At 41.8% G+C, this 21,680-nt stretch overlaps 3 protein-coding genes across 4 annotated transcripts; 1 reads left to right on the top strand and 2 right to left on the bottom strand.

The window, feature by feature from the left end:
• Nucleotides 1–717: 717 nt before the first annotated feature.
• LOC138900468 (uncharacterized) lies at nucleotides 718–2,295 on the top strand. 2 transcript variants are annotated; one of them, XM_070187241.1, is made up of 2 exons: nucleotides 718–911; nucleotides 1,259–2,295. In XM_070187241.1, exons 1-2 carry the CDS (start codon nucleotides 718–720, stop codon nucleotides 2,019–2,021), a joined length of 957 nt encoding a protein of 318 aa, XP_070043342.1. In that variant the 3' UTR covers nucleotides 2,022–2,295. The 2 variants fall into 2 exon arrangements, with proteins under 2 accessions (XP_070043342.1, XP_070043343.1); XM_070187242.1 differs by lacking the exon at nucleotides 718–911 and adding an exon at nucleotides 928–1,090 and having other exon boundaries at nucleotides 1,255–2,295.
• A 2,569-nt stretch (nucleotides 2,296–4,864) lies between these two features.
• On the bottom strand, nucleotides 4,865–5,922 carry LOC104112215 (glycine-rich protein 2-like). Its single transcript, XM_009622081.4, has one exon. The coding sequence runs from the start codon at nucleotides 5,905–5,907 to the stop codon at nucleotides 5,224–5,226; it is 684 nt and encodes a 227-aa protein (XP_009620376.1). The 5' UTR covers nucleotides 5,908–5,922; the 3' UTR covers nucleotides 4,865–5,223.
• A 12,068-nt stretch (nucleotides 5,923–17,990) lies between these two features.
• Nucleotides 17,991–20,560, bottom strand: LOC138899670 (uncharacterized). Its single transcript, XM_070186350.1, has 5 exons — nucleotides 19,996–20,560; nucleotides 19,297–19,607; nucleotides 18,846–19,134; nucleotides 18,122–18,383; nucleotides 17,991–18,057 (listed from the first exon to the last, which is right to left on the bottom strand). Exons 1-5 carry the CDS (start codon nucleotides 20,558–20,560, stop codon nucleotides 17,991–17,993), a joined length of 1,494 nt encoding a protein of 497 aa, XP_070042451.1.
• Between the last annotated feature and the right edge of the window lie 1,120 nt (nucleotides 20,561–21,680).

Genomic DNA, 21,680 nt, shown 5'->3' with positions numbered 1-21,680 from the left:
AATAATTAGTCTTGCTCCTTTGGACTATTTTGTATTTCATTTTGTACCAACTACACCATCGTATTGATCTTGACGTTGATATGACAGATGTTACCAACAAATTAAATTAAATTCAAACCAACAAATTAAATAAGGATTATGATAGCCACATGATAGATAAAATAGCAATTATCACTCTTTACCAAAAACCAATAATTCAAGCAAAGGCGGACCCCCATTATCACCAAAACTGCTTTCTAATACCGCAAGTCTATTTCCATCCCTACAAGGCTACCTACCCCAAGAAACCATGTCCAGATAGTATGTTGAAACGAATAAAATATCTAAAAGGAAGTTTGTCCCTCTTTGTCATAATTAATTAAAAAAGAGTTCGGTGCACAAAGTATCTCGCGTTCACGCAAGGTCCGGAAAAGGGCCGCACTTTAAGGAATATGATGTGGGCAGCCTGTCCTGATGCAAGCATCAATGACTGATTTTACAGCTCGAACCCGTAACCTATAGGTCACACGAAGACAATTTGACCGTTGCTCCAAGATTCACTTTCTTTGTCATAATTAATTGAAGAAAGTATTTACAGCAGAGTGAAAACAAGAAAAGCATTAAAAATGCATAAATCAACAGATCTTTTTGATGTGCTAAGAAAGAGAAGAAGGAAAGCAAAACAAAAAGAAGAGGGAGTGCTTAATTGTTTCTTCTTCTTCTTGGTTTATTCTGAAAATGGGTGCTGAGGTGAGTAAACAGGTGGAAAGACGAAAATCTATTCATACTCAGAAGAAAATCTTGTATGATCTCAAGGAGAAAAATGGATGCAACTTTCCTGGTTGTGATTATCATGTACAAGACAGAAAAAATTGGATGTCAGCACTTATCCCTGAGAAACTCCATGTCAACAAGATTGTTTGGCCAGGTACCTAACGGCGGATTCAGAATTTAAATTTAATTAGTTTTAACCTTGAGGTTCTTAGTATGAATTCGTTGCACTTTTGAAAATATTTATTAAAATTTTGATGATTTTCTATGCATATGTCTCCGTGTGACTTATAGGTCATGGGTTCGAGCTATAGAATCAGCCACTGATGCATGCATCAGGGTAGACTACCTACATTATCCCTTGGGTGCGGCCCTTCTCCGATCCTACGTGAATTGGGATGCTTCGTGCATGGGCTGCCTCTTCTACATATATATGTCTGCTATGTGTCGAAAATACTGAATTCAATTAAACCAATTAATTAAGTATTCCATCCGCCTCTGCAGGTACACATGATTCAGCAACTAACAATATAGGCATCCCATTCATATCTCGCCCTTTTGCTCAATGTCAATCTCTGTCCATTTATGAACAACTAGTAATTGGCGCTCGCGTCCTTGATATCCGTGTTCAAGAAGATCGTCGTATATGCCATGGCATCCTTCTTTCCTACAATGTTGACGTCGTTATCAACGACGTCAAAAAATTTCTGTCTGAAACACATTCAGAGATAATAATCCTAGAAATTCGTACTGAATTCGGCCATGATGATCCCCCGGATTTCGACAAGTACCTAGAGGATCAGCTAGGAGAATTTCTCATCCACCAAGATGACAATGTTTTCAACAAGACTATTGCAGAGTTATTGCCAAAGAGGATAATATGTGTTTGGAAACCAAGAAAATCACCTCAGCCAAAACATGGAAGTCGGTTATGGAGTTCATGTTACCTAAAAGATAACTGGATAGATACTGACTTACCTGAAACGAAGTTCGAGAGTAACATGAAGCATTTGAGTGAGCAGCCACCTGTAACATCCCGGAAATTCTTTTACAGAGTGGAGAATACGGTCACACCACAGGCTGATAATCCAGTCCTGTGTGTGAAACCTGTGACAGATCGGATTCATCCGTATGCGAGGCTGTTTGTTATGGAATGTATTGCTCGAGGTTATGGTGATCGGTTGCAGATATTTTCATCAGACTTTATAGATGAAGATTTTGTGGATGCATGCATTGGTCTTACAAATGCAAGGATTGAAGGGAAGTTCTGAATCTGAACAAATGTTTATAGGTCTAAATAGTATATATGTATGTGTTTCAGAAATTTTATTTTTATGTATATAGTTTGAGTAGCAAGTAGGAGTGCACCCCTACTTGCCGAAGATGGATTATTTTCTAGTCTGTATATAGGTCTTGTGTGGTCCAACTTGTTTGAAATCGAGACTCAATTGTTATTGTAATTCGTTTTCTGTTGTAAGATTGTTTTGAGGAATTGAGTATATGCGAGAACATGATATATGAGAAGAAATACACTCTTAGCTGTCATTCCCAATATAGAAATTTACGATGTTCTTTTGTCCCTCTGGTTAAAACAGTTCAGTTTCTCAAAAAAGTAGTCTCTTTTTTATAATACATCCTCCATTTTTTTTCATCAAACAGAAACTTGTTTTGTGCAACAAATATTAAAAAACTGTAAGGTAAAAAGGGTCAGCCCAATGCACGAAAAATCTCGCATTCACGTAGGGTCCGGAGAACAACCTCACCCTAAGCGGTATGAGGTAGACAACTTACCTTAATGCAATGATTGAATATTTGACACGTTGGAAGTGAATGACTTTGTTGAACAACCAACCAAAAGCTTCCATTATGAATCCAGGAAAAAAAGAAAAAGGAACATTGAATATTAGTAGGAGATTTTACCCAATGGTTTACATTGAATACAAGCACAGCCTGATGAATATCTTAGGATTCCTCCTATAGCCTCAAACGAGCCATTTTTGTGTCTTATATGGAAACAGATTAGTATGTTGTGCTCAGGGTCTTTAAAGGAACGTTCGGGTACAGCTGCTTTATCTCTTGTATCGTTGGCTCGGGACAATGAACGATATGGGAAGTTGATCATAGAGGAAAGTGGCCGGGGTTGGACCATTATTGAAGTTGGTAAAGAAGGAACAATGGAGGGTCAAGAAAATGCCTTAAGGGCAATTGGCCTTCTTTTAACGTGATCCAGAAAGCGCCGAACACATCGTAAAAGCTGGTGTTTTGTTCAGTGTTTGAGAAAATCCTCAAAGAAGGGAGCATGAAGGTTCAAATTATGGTGGCTTGGGCTATATCAGAACTGGCTTCACATCATCCTAAATGTCAAGATCAATTTGCTCAAACTAATACTATCAGGTTATTAGTTAGTCATCTTGCCTTGCGAAACCATCCAAGAACATAGTGAGTATGCTAATGCTAGCAAACAGAAAATCTCAGTCACTCGGCTGGGAAGGCCACATCCAGCTCTAACACTGCTAGCGAAAACAGTGACGCAGAACTTAGGTGGTGAGTTTGAAGATGATGAGAAAAGAATACAGTGTAAAGTGGAGTGTGTATAAGATTAGCCTTGCTGTATAGGCAAAACACTAACCTTGTCTAATCGACAGAACATATCGTTCATTGTTGTAGTTGTGCTTTTACAGTTTACTCTCTGATTAGCATAGATTCAGAGATAACATTTCATCTGTGCAAGACTTGTAGTACTTTATCTTTCCCTTCATGTTAGTAGGGGAAGAGAGCTGTTAGAAGCTTCTTTTTTCAAGTTCCATGGTTCTTATTTGTCAGCCATAAGGATTATAAATGATTTGATTTGTCGAATGTTATTATCATATTATGCATTATGAAACAAAAATGCATATACTTTTCCTGGTTTAGGTGGGGCTCTATGAAGCCAATGTAACTGGTTTTTTCTTTTTCTTTTTTTCTTCTAAGTTGATACAGATGATTGATGAAGACAAAAGATACATACCTTATAGAACTTGACAAAAGATCCAGATGAAAAAGCAAGCTGACAGGAATAGAAAGAGTAGAATCAAGAAGAAATAACCGACTAATGGAAAGAAATTCTCCTCTTTAACTTGCTCTACGTGAAAGCAAACATTGAGGAATGTTGATTCTCTCAGACAAGTGAAATGTTACTTGTTTTATTGCATTATTATTGCAATATCACTGGAGATCTTTAATTATCAAATTCGCTTGTCAAAGTCCATTCCATACTAAAACAAAATAATTTGCCAGTCTAGCATACAAATCTTCAAAGCAACGGGGTGTTCGCAAATCACAACCACCATTCCACATTACACTTAATTAGACGCCCACATACATGGTCTTACGACTTTGCAAAGACCTGTCTTTAAGGTAAACAGTTGCCCGGGCCTGGTCACCGCAACCCCGGGGTGAAGAGGCACCCCTTCTCCCAAAGTTACAGGGCTATTTTGTTGAGTTTTTTAGAGAGTTGTCTCGCACCCCTAGATACTCTCTACCTAAACCAAACTAAACCATCTAGAGAGTTGTCTTGCACCCCTAGATACTCTCTACCTAAACCAAACTAAACCATTCATATCAACTGTTGATGTAGTCAAATTTAGTCTCATTCACAGAACCGGTCAATTACCAGCAGTTTCTCATAAATTTACAAAGAACCAAGGTCCCAAACAATACTGTCCAAAGAACCAATCTCAAAATACATGCTGCCTGATGAAAAGAAACAATCACAAGCAATAAATAAAAGCTCATTTCCATCCATAACCATATATTATGAACAAAAACATAAAAGCAGCATATGTAAAATGTAAATGGAAGGGCAATAAAAGCTACAACAATAACAACCCACTGGAATCCCACTAGTGGAGTCGATTCCACTAGCGGAGTCGATTCCATTAGTGGAGTCTTGGAAGGCAGTGTGTAGAACTTATGATAGAGAGGCTGTTTCCAATGGAAACTCGGCTCAAGAAAGATGAAAAAATAATAGAAACAAGCAATATCAACAAAGAGGGCCAGAAAGATAGTAACAATTATTACTGAGCCAGAAAATAGATGGAAGGAAACAGAGGCAAAAACAGAAACAACAGCAAAATACTACAAAACCGTAAAGCTAGCAGCTGATAATTGATCAATCTTCCAAACATGTATGTATATACATGTACAGAAAATGCACATTTCCAAAAGCTTCAAGCTGAAACACTAGTCCATAACCAATACTACACTAATCCTAATAGGCAATAATCAAGCAGAGGGAACCATAACCATATCCTAATAATAGTTCAAGAAACTAAAAGGTGACCATATGCAATACGATCATTCAAAAAAACATTAAATGGTTCATCCCTTTTAACACTTCAAAATGACATTAACAAAAAAAAAGTACTAGAAAGCATAGGAAAAAGGAGTGCAAAATGTGAATATACACATTTACCCTCTCAGTTCTACAGAGCTTCAACGACCACTGCTGTTAGGGCATTCACGTGCAAAATGCCCTTCTTCCCCGCACTTGAAACAGCCACCACCACCTCCTCCGCCACTACCACCATATCTCCCACCTCCACCACCATATCCACCGCCGCCGCTGCCATATCCGCCGCCTCCACTATCATAACCGCCGCCGCCGCCGCCCTGAGTACATTCCCTCGCAAAATTCCCTTCTTCTCCACACTTATAACACCCGCTTCCACCACCGCCGCCGCTGCCATATCCGCCGCCTCCACCATACCTACTACCACCACCGCCGCCGTATCCACCGTCACCTCCATACCGACCACCTCCGTAACCAGCATCACCTCCACCATATCTACCACCTCCACCGCTGCCATATCCACCTCCACCACCATATCGACCCCCGCTGCCGCCTCCACCGCTTCCGCCACGGCCACCACCTTGAACAGGCGCACCATCCGGTCCAGTAACATTAACAGCCTTAGTACGGCCATCATCACCAGACTCAACTTCAAACTCAACAACTTCACCTTCAGCTAAGCTACGAAAGCCTTCAGATCTGATACCAGATTGATGAACAAACAGATCTTCACCGCCGTCATCAGGAGTAATGAAACCGAAACCCCTTTGATCATTGAACCATGATGTTTGGCATATTTCGATATGTGTTGATGTTACTTTACCCATGTCTTAACCGCTTCTTGATGTTATTTGATCTTTAAAATGCCCAACATGGTTTAATTATTGGTTTTATGACTAATTGAGTTGTGTGTGGTGAATTAGGGTATTTGGAGTGCAAAAATATGAAGAAAAGGTGCTCTAGGTAGAGGAAGAGAGGTCGCATCCAATCTAGAAAAAGATCAGTTCGCGCACCCTTAGCAGTGAAGTCAGCCCATAGCATCCGCCATAGCATCCGCACCTGGGCAAAGCTGAGATGGAGGAACTAGGGGTGGATGCGTCGCATCCACCCTCGCATGCAAAGCTGAGAAATAGAGGACAAGGTGGATGCGTCGCATCCACCTTCGCAGGCAAAATTGAAATGGAGGACGAGGTGGATGCGTCGCATCCACCTTAGCATCAATCCCTGAAGCCGATTTGGACTAAGGTTAGGAGAACTCTAGCCCACGACTTTTGTACGCAATATATAAGCTAAAAACGCCTCTTTTAGGTCAGCTAACATATGGGGAAGGGAAAAAAAGCCACGACAAAGCTGTGGAGGCCGGAATTCATCAAGTTCCATCTTTCTCCCACCAAACTTAGTAATCTTTATGTTTCTTTGTATGATTTGTTGTTTGGCTACCATGTCTATATGGAGCTAAACTTCACGTTCTAGGGTTGTGGTTCTTTCATGACTATTGTTATTCGGATATTGATTTTGACTTCTTGATTTATCATATTAGTTTATTTATTCAATCTTGCGCTTAATTATTTAATTGCTTGATCACCAATTGAATATTATCTACGAATCTAGAATTGAACTCGAAAGTGGGAATTCTATATTGCATATAGGATTGAGTAGGGCAAGTTCTTGAACTCGGGCATCGGGGAACGGATTCGTAGTTAGGATAGACATATACCTAATTGCCTTGCTTGGTTGATTTACAGGAATTATAAATGCGTTCTTGTTGATTCTAACTCCATAGACATATAGGCGTTAGGTTAGCTTGAATAGGCGAGTAAGAACTCGACAGATTCTTATGAGCATTAACCCTGTCAACCAATAAGCTAGATAAATTAGTCGGTCAATTCAATTGAAGAATACAATAGGATTGTTAGATAGCCCATAACCCTAGATCGTTTTCATTACATTGATATCATTAAAATCTGCTCTTTCTCTGTTCAAAGTTCATTATTTATATTTTTCTTATTTAATTAGTTTAGAATAAAATATTTTTAGATTTAATTCTTGTTTAGATAATTGGGATAGTCTAATTTAGTTAATAGTTAATCATAAGTCCTCGTGGGTTCGACATCCGACTTTTAGTCACTTTATTACTTTACGACCGCGTATACTTGCGTGAGTGTGTTTGGTCGCAACAAACCATTTCACGGATCCCTTGATCCTACGTCCCTGATCACTCTCCGACGCCATAGTAGCACAGAAACAAACCCTAGCGAAACCCTAGAGACTTTTTTTGAGAGCTTGATCTCTTGGTATTTTCACCAGTACTGTGGGCTTTTTTATGTTGCGGTGGCTGAGTTATATTCTGATTGAGAGTGCCACGTTTTTGGGGAGAGAGAGGTGGTGGGCCCATTGGACCGGATCTTTTTATCCGAATCCATTTTGTGCATTAAATTAATGTGTTTTTCATTAAATAAATAATATTCCTTTCATTTCTTTACTATTTTATACGGTAGAGTTTGTGTTTGACCTGTTAAGGCCACAGTACCAAAACTATTAGCGATGGGCGTTTGGATATTTTGAATTTTTTATTTTGAGACTATAGGTTGAGCTTTTTGTTCTTCTTATAAAAATAAATATTCAAATGAAATATTCATGTTAAATTGCCTAAAAAAAAATTCAATCTCACATTCGGAACATCCAAATGAAGTTGTATACGGTCAGAATCGGGTTTGCCTGATTTTGTATGGTTAATCGAGATCGGGATGGCAGACCGAGGTTCAATCCCAAGTTATATTGGATCGTTACATGAATAAATATTGCCTAGCTCGCGATTCAGGGATAGATCGAGATCGAGATCAGCTAAGGTCGAGACCGAGAAGGATAGAGATCTAGCGAGATCGAAGGAAGCCTACTAAGTCGAATAACAGAAAGCCGAGGAATCCGTGACCGGGCGAAGATTGTGGCAGAGATCTCGGCATGTATCAAGTCAAGATCGGTTGATTAGCCAATCAAATGATTTCATTTTGTATTTAGAATTATACCATATGTAGAACTCATCTACTATATAAAGAGGGTTCCAATCATTTTGTAAGGAGACATTCACGGATAACAAAGCAATATATTACGTTTCCTCTCTTAAGCTCTCTTATTCAGTTGTTCAGTTCTTACTTTTCAATAATATACTCAGTTGGTTCGAGGGCGACCTAGCTCGAGGGTCAAATTTGCGCGTTACATTGGTTTGCTTCATTTTACAGTTAATTTCTAACTTCAATTCCCATATTTCTCTGTTTGTGCCAAGTGAAATCACATATCCTTAAAACCACTTACAAATTTAATTGTCATCCAATTTTAAGGGTAAACAGTTTGGCGCCCACCATGGGGCTAAGAATAATAGTGATTACCTGGTGCTAATTTTCATAACACATACTGTTTTACACTTGTTCTTGTAAGCGTTTTTTTATTCCAGGATCAACATGTCAAACTCTCGAGCAGCACCCACATAAATCGATAATGGCCTTGGTTTTCATGGCGAAAACAATAATGTAGCCGCCCCAGGAAACGAAGTGCCTCCAGCTGATCTCGAGGGAGTACCAGTTGCAGGCCCCATCGACGTCAGTTCCCATGTTGCCCTGAATGCAAATCTGGGCGTCGACCCCGAAAATAGCATCCGTAAAGACGTTCGATCAGCCTGTCATAATGCACAGGTCAGCGAAGAAGGCGGAATTAGCCTTCAAATAATATTCGAAATGATGCAGGCTCAACAAGTTGCAATAGCAAAACTTCAAAATCAGAACCACGCACCGAGTAGGGTTGAACCCGAGCCATCACAGGAAGTTATTCACAGGGTCGAACCAGTGTCGGGGAGGTCAAATGCGAATGAGTCAGGGATCGACCCCGCTATCTTGAAAATGTTCGAGGAGCTGACAAAGCAAATTGAATCGGGGGAGAAGAAAATTAAAGCGAATGACAAAAAAGTAGAAACATATAACTCCCGAGTTGATCAAATTCTGGGGGCACCACCGATTTTGAAGGGTTTGGATTCAAAGAAGTTTGTACAAAAGCCCTTCCCCCCGAGCGCGGCTCCTAAGCCTATTCCGAAGAAATTTCGCATGCTAGAAATTCCTAAGTATAATGGAACTACCGACCCCAACGAACGTGTCACTTCTTACACATGCCCAATAAAGTGGAACGAAATAGAGGACGATGAGATTGAGTCTGTACTGATGAAGAAATTCGGAGAAACGTTATCAAAGGGGGCGATGATATGGTACCATAATTTGTCACCTAACTCCATTGATTCTTTTGCCATGCTCGCAGATTCCTTCGTCAAAGCACATGCCGGAGTGATAAAGGTCGAGACTAGAAAGTCGGACCTCTTCAAAGTAAAACAGAGAGACAACGAGATGCTCAGAGAGTTCGTATCTCGGTTACAAATGGAGCGTATGTATCTTCCCCCGGTCGCCGACGATTGGGTCGTTCAGGCTTTCACTCAAGGCTTAGACATACGAAGTTCGGTAGCCTCACAACAGTTAAAGCAGAACTTGATCGAAAATCTAGCTGTAACTTAGGCCGATGTGCATAATCGGTACCAATCAAAGATTAGGGTCGAGGATGACCAGTTGGGGGATCCTTCCGGATCCGTTTATCCAAACAGGACCATCGACAGAGTTAAAAGGGATATTAACCGGGAACCACGATCTAACAGAGATCGATATCAGCCATACGGTGGAGATCGGAGAAATAATGGGCATGGACGCAACCTCGTTCGAATTGATAGAAGAAATGATCGAGGACAGACCTCTCGAGGGCCCATGAGTAAGAGCAGTTTCTATAGAAATGTCGAACCCAAAGAAGCACCACGACTATCGGAATACAACTTCAACATTGATGCATCAGCTATTGTATCGGCCATTGGGCGCATCAAAGACATTAGGTGGTCCCGACCTCTGCAGACTGATCCGGCCGAGAGAAATCCTAATCAAATGTGCAAATATCATGGCACCCATGGTCATAGAATAGAAGATTGCAGACAGCTGAGGGAGGAGGTAGCCCGTTTGTTCAACGAAGGGCATCTTCGAGAATTCTTAAGCGATCAGGCTAAAAACCACTTCAAGAACAAAGATTCAAACAGACAGAATGAGCAAGAAGAGCCGCAGCACGTGATCCACATGATTGTTGGAGGGGTTGATATTCCTTAGGGGCCCGTATTCAAAGGCACCAAGGTGTCGATCACGAGGGAAAAACGGACTCGAGACTGCATACCGGAAGGGACCTTGTCTTTCAATGACAAGGATGCAGAGGGGATCTTACAACCCCACAATGACGCACTGGTAATATATGTCCTTATTAATAAAATTCAAGTTAAACGTGTTTTGATTGATCCAGGTAGCTCGGCCAACATTATTCAATCGAGGGTCATAGAACAACTCGGCCTACAAGATCAAATTATGCCTGCAGCCCGAGTACTTAACGGCTTCAACATGGCAAGCGAACCCACCAAAGGTGAAATTACTTTGCTAGTGAACATGGCCGGGACCATCCAAGAAATAAAGTTCCATATAATCGAGGGTGACATGAGGTACAACGCCCTGCTCGGAAGGACGTGGATCCATAACATGAGGTCAGTACCCTCGACCCTTCACCAAGTTCTGAAGTTCCCGACATCGTAGGGAGTCAAAACAGTGTACGGGGAGCAACTCGCCGCCAAGGAGATGTTTGTAGTCGATGAAGTGATACCGGTATTGGCAATCTCATCAACGAAGAGATCGGATTCGAAGGGAAAGAAGAAGGCCAAATAACAACCACAGACACCGGCCTCGACCCAATTGCAGGAGCAAGGGATCGACGGGGATGACGACTACTGGATCCCTTGATCCTTCATAATTCCTGATGACTCCGACGCCACCAAGTTAATGGTCGAAGAGCTGGAACAAGTCTCACTGTCCAAGCATCATCCCGAACGAAAGGTTTACCTGGGCACGGGGCTAACCCCCGAGCTCAGGAAAAAACTTATTCATTTCCTTAAAGATAACACGGATTGCTTTGCTTGGTCCCACTTTGATATAACAGGGATCCCACCAGAAATTACCACTCACAAACTGAGCCTGAACCCTAAATTCCGCTCGGTGAAGCAAAAAAGAAGCCCCCAGTCCGAGGTCAAATATGCCTTCATCAAGAACGAGGTAACCAAACTTCTCAAAATAGGATCCATTCGAGAAGTAAAGTACCCCGAATGGTTAGTAAACGTAGTGGTAGTCCCTAAGAAGGGAAACAAACTTAGAATGTGTGTAGATTATAAAGACCTGAATAAAGCATGTCCCAAGGATTCTTTTCCTTTGCCTAATATCGATCGTATAATCGATGCCACGACCGGCCATGACACTCTCAGTTTTCTCGATGCCTACTCCGGGTACAACCAGATACAGATGAACCCGGAGGATCAGGAAAAGACCTCGTTTATCACTAAGTACGGTACCTATTGTTATAATGTAATGCCATTCGGTCTAAAAAATATTGGTGCAACTTATCAACGCCTAGTAAACCGAATGTTCGAAGAACAAATAGGAAAATCAATGGAAGTTTATATTGATGACATGTTAGTTAAGTCCCTGTGAGCATAGGACCATCTAAAGCATTTGCATGAGACTTTAGATATACTGAGGAAGTACAATATGAAGCTCAACCCCGAAAAGTGTGCATTCGGGGTTGGCTCGGGCAAGTTTCTTGGTTTCATGGTGTCCAATCGGGGAATCGATATCAACCCCGATAAAATTAAAGTTATCGAGGATATCACGGTAGTGGATAATGTAAAAGTCATGCAGAGGCTGATAGGACGGATAGCCGCCCTAGGATGATTCATTTTGAGATCCTCAGATAGGAGCTACCGATTCTTCTCGCTGCTTAAGAAGAAGAGCAATTTTGCATGGACTCCGGAATGCCAGCAGGCCTTGGAGGAACTAAAGCGGTATTTATCGAGCCCGCCACTGCTTCACACCCCGAAGTGGACGAATAGCTTTACCTGTACTTAGCAATCTCAGAGATAGCTGTAAGTGGAGTCCTGGTCCGAGAAGAACAAGGTATGCAATTCCCTGTCTATTATGTTAGTCGGACCTTAGGTGAGGCCAAAACTAGATATCCACACTTAGAAAAATTAGCGCTTGCTTTAATAAGCGCCTCTAGGAAACTAAAACCATATTTCCAATATCATCTAATATGTGTTGTAACGACTTATCCTCTTCGAAATGTTTTGCACAAACCCGAGCTTTCGGGTCGATTAGCCAAATGGGCCGTAGAAATCAGTGGGTACGATATTGAGTATCGACTCCGAACTGCCATTAAGTCTCAAATCTTGGCGGACTTCATGGATGACTTTACGCTAGCCCTCGTGCCCGAGGTTGAAAAAGAACTACTGATAAAATTGGGTACATCTTCGGGAGTCTAGACCTTCTTTACGAACGGTGCTTCAAACGCAAAGGGGTCCGGATTAGGCATCGTACTAAAATCACCCACATGTAATTTAGTTAGACAGTCTATCAGAACTACAAAATTGACTAACAATGAGGCTGAGTATGATGCCATGATTGCAGGTCTCGAACTAGCTAAAAGCTTGGGAGCAGAGGTCATAGAGGCTAAGTGTGATTCCCTCTTCGTGATAAACCAAATAAACGGGACTTTTGAAGTCCAAGAAGACCGAATGTAGAGGTACTTAGATAAACTACAGGTAAATCTACATCGATTTAAGGAATGGACCTTGCAACATGTACTACGAGAACAGAACAGCGAGGCCGACTCTCTTGCAAACTTAAGTATGTCGGTCGAGGACGACGAACTCAACTTGGGGATTATCGTATAACTCATGAGATCGGTAATCAAAGAAGGTCACACCGAGATAAACTCTACAAGTTTAACCTAAGATTGGAGAAATAAGTACATAGAGTACTTAAAGAATGGGAAGCTTCCATCAGATCCAAATGAGTCGAGAGCTCTGCGCACAAAGGCAGCACGGTTCACTTTGTCCGAAGATGGAACGTTGTTTAGAAGGACGTTCGATGGACCGTTGGCAATATGTTTGGGACCGAGAGATATCGACTACATCTTACGGGAAGTTCACGAGGGCACTTGTGGAAATCATTCTGGTGCCGAATCGCTGGTCCACAAAGTAATCAGAGCAAGGTACTATTGGACCGATATTGTCACACCCCAAACTCGAAAAGCGCGACCGGTGCTCAACCGAGTGAACCCGGTCGAGCAAGCCTGTTGAATACTTTCTACCCAACTCACCCATGATCAAGAAAAGACATGATTACCTTAATTAGACAATAGGAAGTTCATTCATACAATATTAAATTATTTCATTAGTTACTCCACTATCAAGTCCCAAAATACATATATTTTTATAGTTTGAGTGGAATAAGTGATCAAAACATAAAATAACTTGTTTAGCATTCCCAACACCCATATACAACCCACATAGTGTCTACGGAGCCTCTAAAAATACAAAAGAGAGTAAAGATGGTGCCGGCAACAAGGCCCCGGCTATACCTCCAAAAGTGCCCACAATATAAACATAAGGTACAATACATGACCCCGGAATGAAATGGGGCTCATCGAGTCCTCTAAGAAGAGGATGCAATAATATCTGTAATAAACATTGTCTCTTATGGAACCACCTGCATCCATTTAAAAATGCAGCACCCCCGGTAAAAGGGACGTTAGTACTGTCGAATAGTACTAGTATGTAAAATTAAACACCATCTCAATAGAATGAATAATAATACAAGGGGAAAACATTCATGAGTTCAATAAGGGCTTCAAACAATACTAAAACATCAAATAAGGATCGCATAAGTTTTCGAGTCAATTTTTATGTTATTAGGTTGGGTGATCTTTAGTGCCGGTATTCCAGAAATCACAATACCTCTGTATTCTTATACGGAGTCCGATCTCAACCCGATCGGCTAAGTCATCCCATTTGAGACATCAACCATAAACCACAATTTCAATTATTATTTTCAATACAGTCACCACCATATGTGCGGCATGGCGTCCGATCACGGCCCGATCGGCTAGACCGTCTCACCCAATACATTACCCTTTTCAGTCAATCATCTCACATCATACTTCATTCATATTCTTTCGATTCATTGGCACTAGTGATCACGATTACAAAGTCATTCTTGGTACTTGGCCGTATTTCATAGTTCTAGTTCCTTTTTCCATATTCAAATATCATTATCATTGTCAAAAATAATAGGGCTTCCTATTCAAGTAATTAAATTCACATATAAGCAATCTGAGAAATTTTAGGCACATAGAGGCTTTTCATATAATTTGGCATAACAATCTTTATTTCGATATTGACATAAAATCTTAACATTTCTAACACATATTCCACATTTTGAATACATCTTCAAATGAAAAGATGACATGTTGGAGCATTTAGAATAAGTATTGAACATATATCCTTCAACACAACCATATTAGGAATATCCAATTCAATAATGATCAAGGACTTACTCCAATTACATGAACACTGTAGGATTCGATTCTAAGAAGAAGGGGGTTTAGCCAACATACCTCAATTAAGCTTCCTTAAACTTTACAACGTTCTGGAATTCTTAGCAACTTCGATCTATTTTAGAAATATAACAAGTTTGACTAAAATTAGGAAGATTATCATGATTCTAGCTCATTTGAGCACATTATTAAACACTAGGTGGCATTAATGTTTTAAGGCCCTTTTTGTGGATGATTCCACAATTTTTCAACCCATTCTCTATCATTTTTAGCTCACAACCTTCCCACATACTTCAAGGATACATGCATGCAAGACAACAACCCTCACACCCAAGAATTTTCTTTCTATTTATCCCTCTTTTTAGAAGATTTTCGAAATTAAGAGCTAGGGCATAGATTCTTACCTTTAGGATGAAGACCTAGGGTGTTTCTCTTGATAATCTTCAAAAGTTTATGCAGGAATTGAAGAGTAACTTGATGAACATCACTTTCTCCCTCAAGGACTCTCTCTCTTACTCTAAAGTATGAGGTTTTGCTCAAAAATAACTCCTTACATCTATTTTAACGAAGTAGGGTCGGGTTTTAAAAACTAAAAAAATGAAGCTAAGGAACAGGTTTTGTGGCTGTATATGGGACCTCATAATGGTTATGTGGTCCGCGAAATGACCGCGAAATTGTGGTGCCAAAACTGAAAAGGAACTGAGTAGGTATGCGGTCACTATGCGGCCCGCGGACCTGTTCTGCGGTCGCATAATGTACCGCAGAACGGTTCTGCGGTCGCATAGTGTACCGCAAAACCTCCCTCCGAAAAATCCCAAAGTAGGATACGCGGCAAGAGTGCGGCCCGTGAAATGGTTATGCCGTCGTATAATGGACCGCAAAAATGACATTAAAAATGGCCCAAAAGACTGCTCCACTCTGCGGCCATTCTGCGGTCGCATAATGGACCGCAGAAATGCCTACTTCTGCCCAACATTTTCCTTCAACTCCCCAGCGCACTTTCAATCCAAAAAGTCCGAACCGCGGCGAGCTTTATTAACCTCTACGCCTATTTCAGCATCACGAAACCCTGTTTTTTAGGAAAAGTTTTACGGGGCCTTACATCCTCCCCCAATTAAGATCATTCGTCCTCGAATGAGGGTCAAGGTTCACTATTTGCATCTTATGCAACTCAGTTTTTATACCACACACCGGCAACCCCAAATTTAACTAACTCCCCAAATTTCCAAAAATATTGCCAGAGTTTCCTTTGTAAATAGGCCTATCCACCTGTCAGATAGCCCGAGAATCACGTCCTAAAAATATGTACATAAACCAACGATGTAACATAACTCATAACAATACCAACCGTGGCCTCATGTAAATAACATATAATCAAAAGGAATACCTTTACATTAACTAAACAAGTGATACAAAATTCATAGGTGACAAATTCATAAAAAGGATTACATAGCTATTCAAACAAGTAAGGATACTTCTTCTTCATCTCTTCCTCGGCCTCCCAAGTGACCTCTTCAACCTGCTGGTTTCGCTATAACACTTTCACGGAGGCAATTTCTTTATTTCTCAACTTTCGGACTTGTCTTTCAAGAATGGCAACTGGAATTTCTTCATATGACAATTCTTCATTAACCTCAATGGTCTCAACCGGCACAATAGTTGACGGATCTCCAACTACCTTCTTTAACATAGACACATAGAATACCGGGTGCACTAATGACATCTCGGGTGGTAGCTCAAGCTTGTACGCCACCTGACCAATCCTATGAATGATTTTGTACCGTCCGACATACCTCGGACTCAATTTCCCTTTCCTTCCGAACCGCATTATACCCTTCATGGGGGAAACCTTCAAGAATACCCAATCATCTTTTTCGAACTCTAAGTCTCTGCGACGAACATCCGAATAGGATTTTTGATGACTCTGAGCAGTGTTCAACCGCTCCTTAATTATTTTAACCTTTTCCATAGCCTGATGCACGAGGTCTGGTCATATCAAATCAGCTTCTCCAATATCGAACCACCCAATGGGGAATACATCTCCTACCATATAATGCCTCAAATGGTGCCATCTGAATACTAGCATGGAATTTGTTGTTGTAAGAAAATTCTATGAGTAGAAAATGATCATCCCAGCTACCCTTGAAGTCAAGAACACACGCACACAACATGTCCTCAAGTGTCTGAATAATCCGCTCTGCTTGCCCATTAGTTTGTGTATGAAATGTTGTACTAAGATTCACATGAGTACCCAAACCTTACTGAAATTTCTTCCAAAAATTTGTCGTGAACTGAGCCCCTCGATCGGAGATGATAGAAACAGGAGTGCCATGCAGCCTAACTATTTCCTTGATATACAACTGAGCATATTGTTTCGATGTGTCGGTAGATTTAACTGGCAAGAAATGAGCTGATTTCGTGAGCCGATCCACAATCACCCAAATTGAATCAAACTTGCGTGGAGTGCGTGGTAATCCTACCACAAAATCCATATTAATCATTTCCCACTTCCACATTGGGATTTCTATGTTCTGTGCCAACCCACCAGGCCGTTGGTGTTCGGCCTTTACTTGCTGACAATTCGGACACCTTGCTACAAAGTCTGCCACATTCCTTTTTATGTCATTCCACCAATAGACTTTCTTGAGATCATGATACATCTTCGTGGAACCTGGGTGTACGGAATACCTAGAAGTGTGAGCCTCGGTCATGATTCTTTCCCGAAGACCATCTACATTTGGAACACATAGCCTCCCTTGGTACCTTAATGTACCATCATCCGTGCCAAGAGTAAAAGCCATAGTTTTATGTTTGTGAATCCCCTCCTTCAACTGTACCAACAATGGATCGTCGTATTTCTTTTCTTTGACTTTCACAACAAGCAATGATTCAGCCCTATTTTACATAATTACCCCTCCTTCACTAGAGTCCGCAAGACGAACTCCTAAACTAGTTAACTGGTGAACCTCCCTGGCCAACAGCCTCTGACATGCCTCCAAGTGAGCCAAACTACCCATAGATTTCCGGCTAAGAGCATCCGCCACTACATTGGCTTTCCCCGGGTGATATAGGATATCGATGTCATAGTCCTTGAGTAACTCAAGCCATCTTCTCTGCCTCAGATTTAGCTCCTTCTGTTTGAAAATATATTGAAGGCTCTTGTGGTTCGTGAATACATCCACATGGACCCCATACAAATAGTGACGCCAAATCTTCAATGCAAAAACCACTGCCGCAAGTTCTAAATCATGTGTTGGATAATTCTTTTCATGATTCTTGAGTTGCCTAGAAGCATAAACTATCACCTTGCCTTGTTGCATTAATACACACACAAGCCCGATCTTTGAAGCATCGCAATATACCATAAACCCTTCTGTACCCTCTAGCAGGGTCTACACCGGCGCTGTAGTCAATCTCGATTTTTACTCTTGGAAGCTCCTTTCACAAGCATCGGACCATTGGAACTTAACCGCTTTCTGAGTCAATTTAGTCAACGGAGAGGCAAGAGTAGAGAACCCCTCCACAAACTTCCTATAATACCCTGCTAAGCCCAAGAAGCTGCGAATCTCGGTTGGCATTATAGGTCTAGGCCAATTCTTTACTACTGAAATCTTTTGAGGATCAATCTTAATTCCTTCTCTGTAGATAGCATGACCCAAGAATGTGACAGATTCGAGCCAAAATTCACAGTTTGAAAATTTCGCGTACAATTGGTGCTGATGAAGAGTTTGTAACACTGTCCTGAGATGATCAGCATGGTCCTCTCGACCTCGTGAATACACAAGAATATCGTCAATGAACACTATCACAAAGGAATCGAGAAAAGGCTTAAAAATCCGATTCATAACATCCATGAAAGTCGCTAGGGCATTTGTTAGCCCAAAAGACATTCCCAGAAATTCGAAGTGCCCATACTGGGTCCTGAAAGTTGTTTTCGAAATATCCTGCTCCCTGGTCTTCAATTAGTGGTACCCGGATCGTAAATCAATTTTGGAGAAGTACCTAGAGCCCTGTAACTGATCAAATAAATCATCTATTCTTGGTAATGGTTATTTGTTTTTTATTGTGACTTTGTTGAGTTGCCGGTAGTCAATGTACATCCTCAGTGATCTATCTTTCTTCCTCACAAAGAGAACCGATGCGCCCCATGGTGACACACTCGGTCGGATGAAATCCTTCTCTAACAAATCCTTCAATTGTTCCTTTAGCTCCTTCAATTCTGCTGGTGCCATCTTGTAGGGAGGAATAAATATAGGTTGCATGCCTGGCATCACATCAATCTTAAGATCAATCTCCTTGTCAGGCGAAATCCCAGGGAGCTCATCGGGAAAGACCTCCAGAAATTCATTCACCACTGGCACAGACTTGAGTGTAGGTGCCTCAGCATCGGTGTTCGTAACCCGGACCAAGTGATAGATATACCCCTTATTAATCATCTTCATGGACTCAAGGTAAGAAATAAACCTCCCTTTTGGCATTACATTATCCCCCTTCCACTTAACAACTGGCTCATTTGGAAATTCAAACCACACAGTTGTAGTTCGGCAATCGGGCTTGGCAAAACATGAATAAAGCCAATCCATTCCCATAATTACATCAAAATCGACCATCCCCAATTCAATGAGATCGGCCACGGTGTCCCGACCACGTACCGTGACAACATAATCCCTATAAACCCATACGGCCACAATAGACTCACCAACCAGAGTAGATACAGAGAACGGCTCATGAAGGTATTCTGGTTCTATCCCAAATTTCATAGCAACATAAGGGGTAAAATAGGACAAGGTGGAGTCGGGATCAATAAGAGCATATACATCATATGATTGGACAGTCAATATACCTGTGACAACAACTAGAGAAGCCTTTGCACTCTGTCGACCACTTATAGCATAAACAGTTGGGTCCTCCTGAACTCTGTGCGTCACCCCTAGCTGCACCATGCCCTGCTGGTGCTGGAGTGCCTCGAGCTGGAAGGGGTGCTGAACATGTAGCAGCTGCGGAACTGGATGGCTGTATTGTGACCCTGCCCGTACCCTGGCAGGATAATCGACACTCCATCTGAATATGACCCCTCATTCCGCACCCGTAACATATAGGTAGGTCCATGTAGCAGATTCCCAAGTGCATCTTCCCACACCTGGGGCATGGGGGCTTCCGCTACTGCTAGAATCTCCCTCCTGATCGGCCCTGCTGGTGGGGTCCCCTACTACCCTGATTGGGCCTGAAATGACTCCCCTGCTGCTGACTGGGCCCTGCTAGCGGTGCACTGGCTGAAGACTGAGAAAAAGACTGGGATGGCCTTGATGACCCTCCCCTGAAAGCTAATCTTCCCCCACCAAATGACTCCCCAAAGTTGCCCGTGGACCGGGCCTTGCTGGTAGCCTCTCGCTCCATTCTGTTCTTCAACTTACGGTTCTCTGTAGCTTGAGCAAATGATACCATCTTCCCATAGTTCATATCTAAATTCAAAGTAGCTGTAGCAGCCTCGTTGATAACCAAGGGGCTAAGTCCATACACAAATCGGCACACTTTAGCCTTCATACTGGGCAACATGAGAATGGCATAATTAGACAGGCGCGCGAACTCCATGTGATACTCCCACACACTCTTACTACCTTGTTTAAGGTTCTCAAACTCTGCAGCACGAGATGACCTAGTCTCGGCCGGCAAGAAATGGTCCATGAAAGCATCAGCAAACTCACTCCACCTCGCTGGAGGAATTCCCTCCTCCCGAGAGTCCTCCCACATCTCAAACCAAGAATAGGCCACCCCTTTCAGGCGATAGGAGGACAACTCCACTCCCTCCGTCTCAGTAGCGCACATAACCCGAAAAGTCTTATGTATCTCATCAATGAAGTCCCATGGGTCCTCGTCGGGATTAGCAACCGTGAACACCGGAGGATCCAACTGAAGAAACCTGTTCACCCTGGAACCACTAGAATCCCCCTTGTTGGCTAGAAGAAGTGGGTGCAACATTTGATCTCTAGGCTTGAGAAGACACTATCTGTGTCAGCATCTGGATAACTCCCCTAAGATCAACATCAGAAATACCAAAATCGGAAGCTGGGGCTGGTGGTGGAACTGGAATATCAGTTGAAGGAATATCTGCACCCACAGTAGGTGCAGGAACTGGTGTGGCCTGGTCAAGTGTAGTGGAATCAGACAGTGTAGGAGTCGGGGGAATATCCTCACCCCTCAGGTATTCACCCGCATCATTAAATAAAGGGTCAACTACCACTCCCGAGGCGGCATTGGCTCCTTGTACCACTTCTTGCTCTCTTTTTAGGTGCCATGTACTGAAAGTTAAAGGAATGCACGGGTTGAATAGTTTCACAATCCGTTTTATCGCACGATCTAAAATATCAAAGAAGGGTAGTATTCCTAAATGTCCAAGTAGCCTCCAACTTATAGATGTGGTCACCTACACACCGATAAGAAAGACTCTACTAGACACGGCTCCGAGACATCCTAGGACACTTTAGAATCTTAGGCTCTGATATCAAGTTTGTCCTCAAACTCGGGGAGCGCGACCGGCGCTCAACCGAGTGAACCCTATCGAGCAAGCCTGTTGAATACTTTCTACCCAACTCACCTATGATCAATAAAAGACATGATTACCTTAACTAGATAGTAGGAAGTTCATTCATACAATACTAAATCGTTTCATTAGTTACTCCACTATCAAGTCCCAAAATACACATATTCTCATAGTTTGAGTGGAACAAGTGATCAAAATATAACATAACTTATTTAGCATTCCCAACACCCATATACAATCCACATAGTGTCTACGGAGCCTCTAAAGATACAAAAGAGAGTAAAGATGGTGCCGGCAACAAGACCCCGACTATACCTCAAAAAGTGACCATAATATAAACATAAGGTATAATACATGACCCCGAAATGAAATGGGGCTCACTGAGTCCGCTGAGAAGAGGATGCAGCACTATCTGTGATCAACACTATCTGCTATGGAACCACCTGCATCCATTTAAAGATGCATCACCCCCGGCAAAAGGGACGTTAGTACTGTCGAATAGTACTAGTATGTAAAACTAAGCATCATCTCAATAGAAAGAATAATAATACAAGGGGA

Source organism: Nicotiana tomentosiformis, chromosome 10, assembly GCF_000390325.3.
Source record: "Nicotiana tomentosiformis chromosome 10, ASM39032v3, whole genome shotgun sequence".
Lineage (NCBI taxonomy): Eukaryota > Viridiplantae > Streptophyta > Magnoliopsida > Solanales > Solanaceae > Nicotiana > Nicotiana tomentosiformis.
Note: the sequence above shows the minus strand (reverse complement) of the source record. Positions and strands in the feature narration are given on the sequence as shown.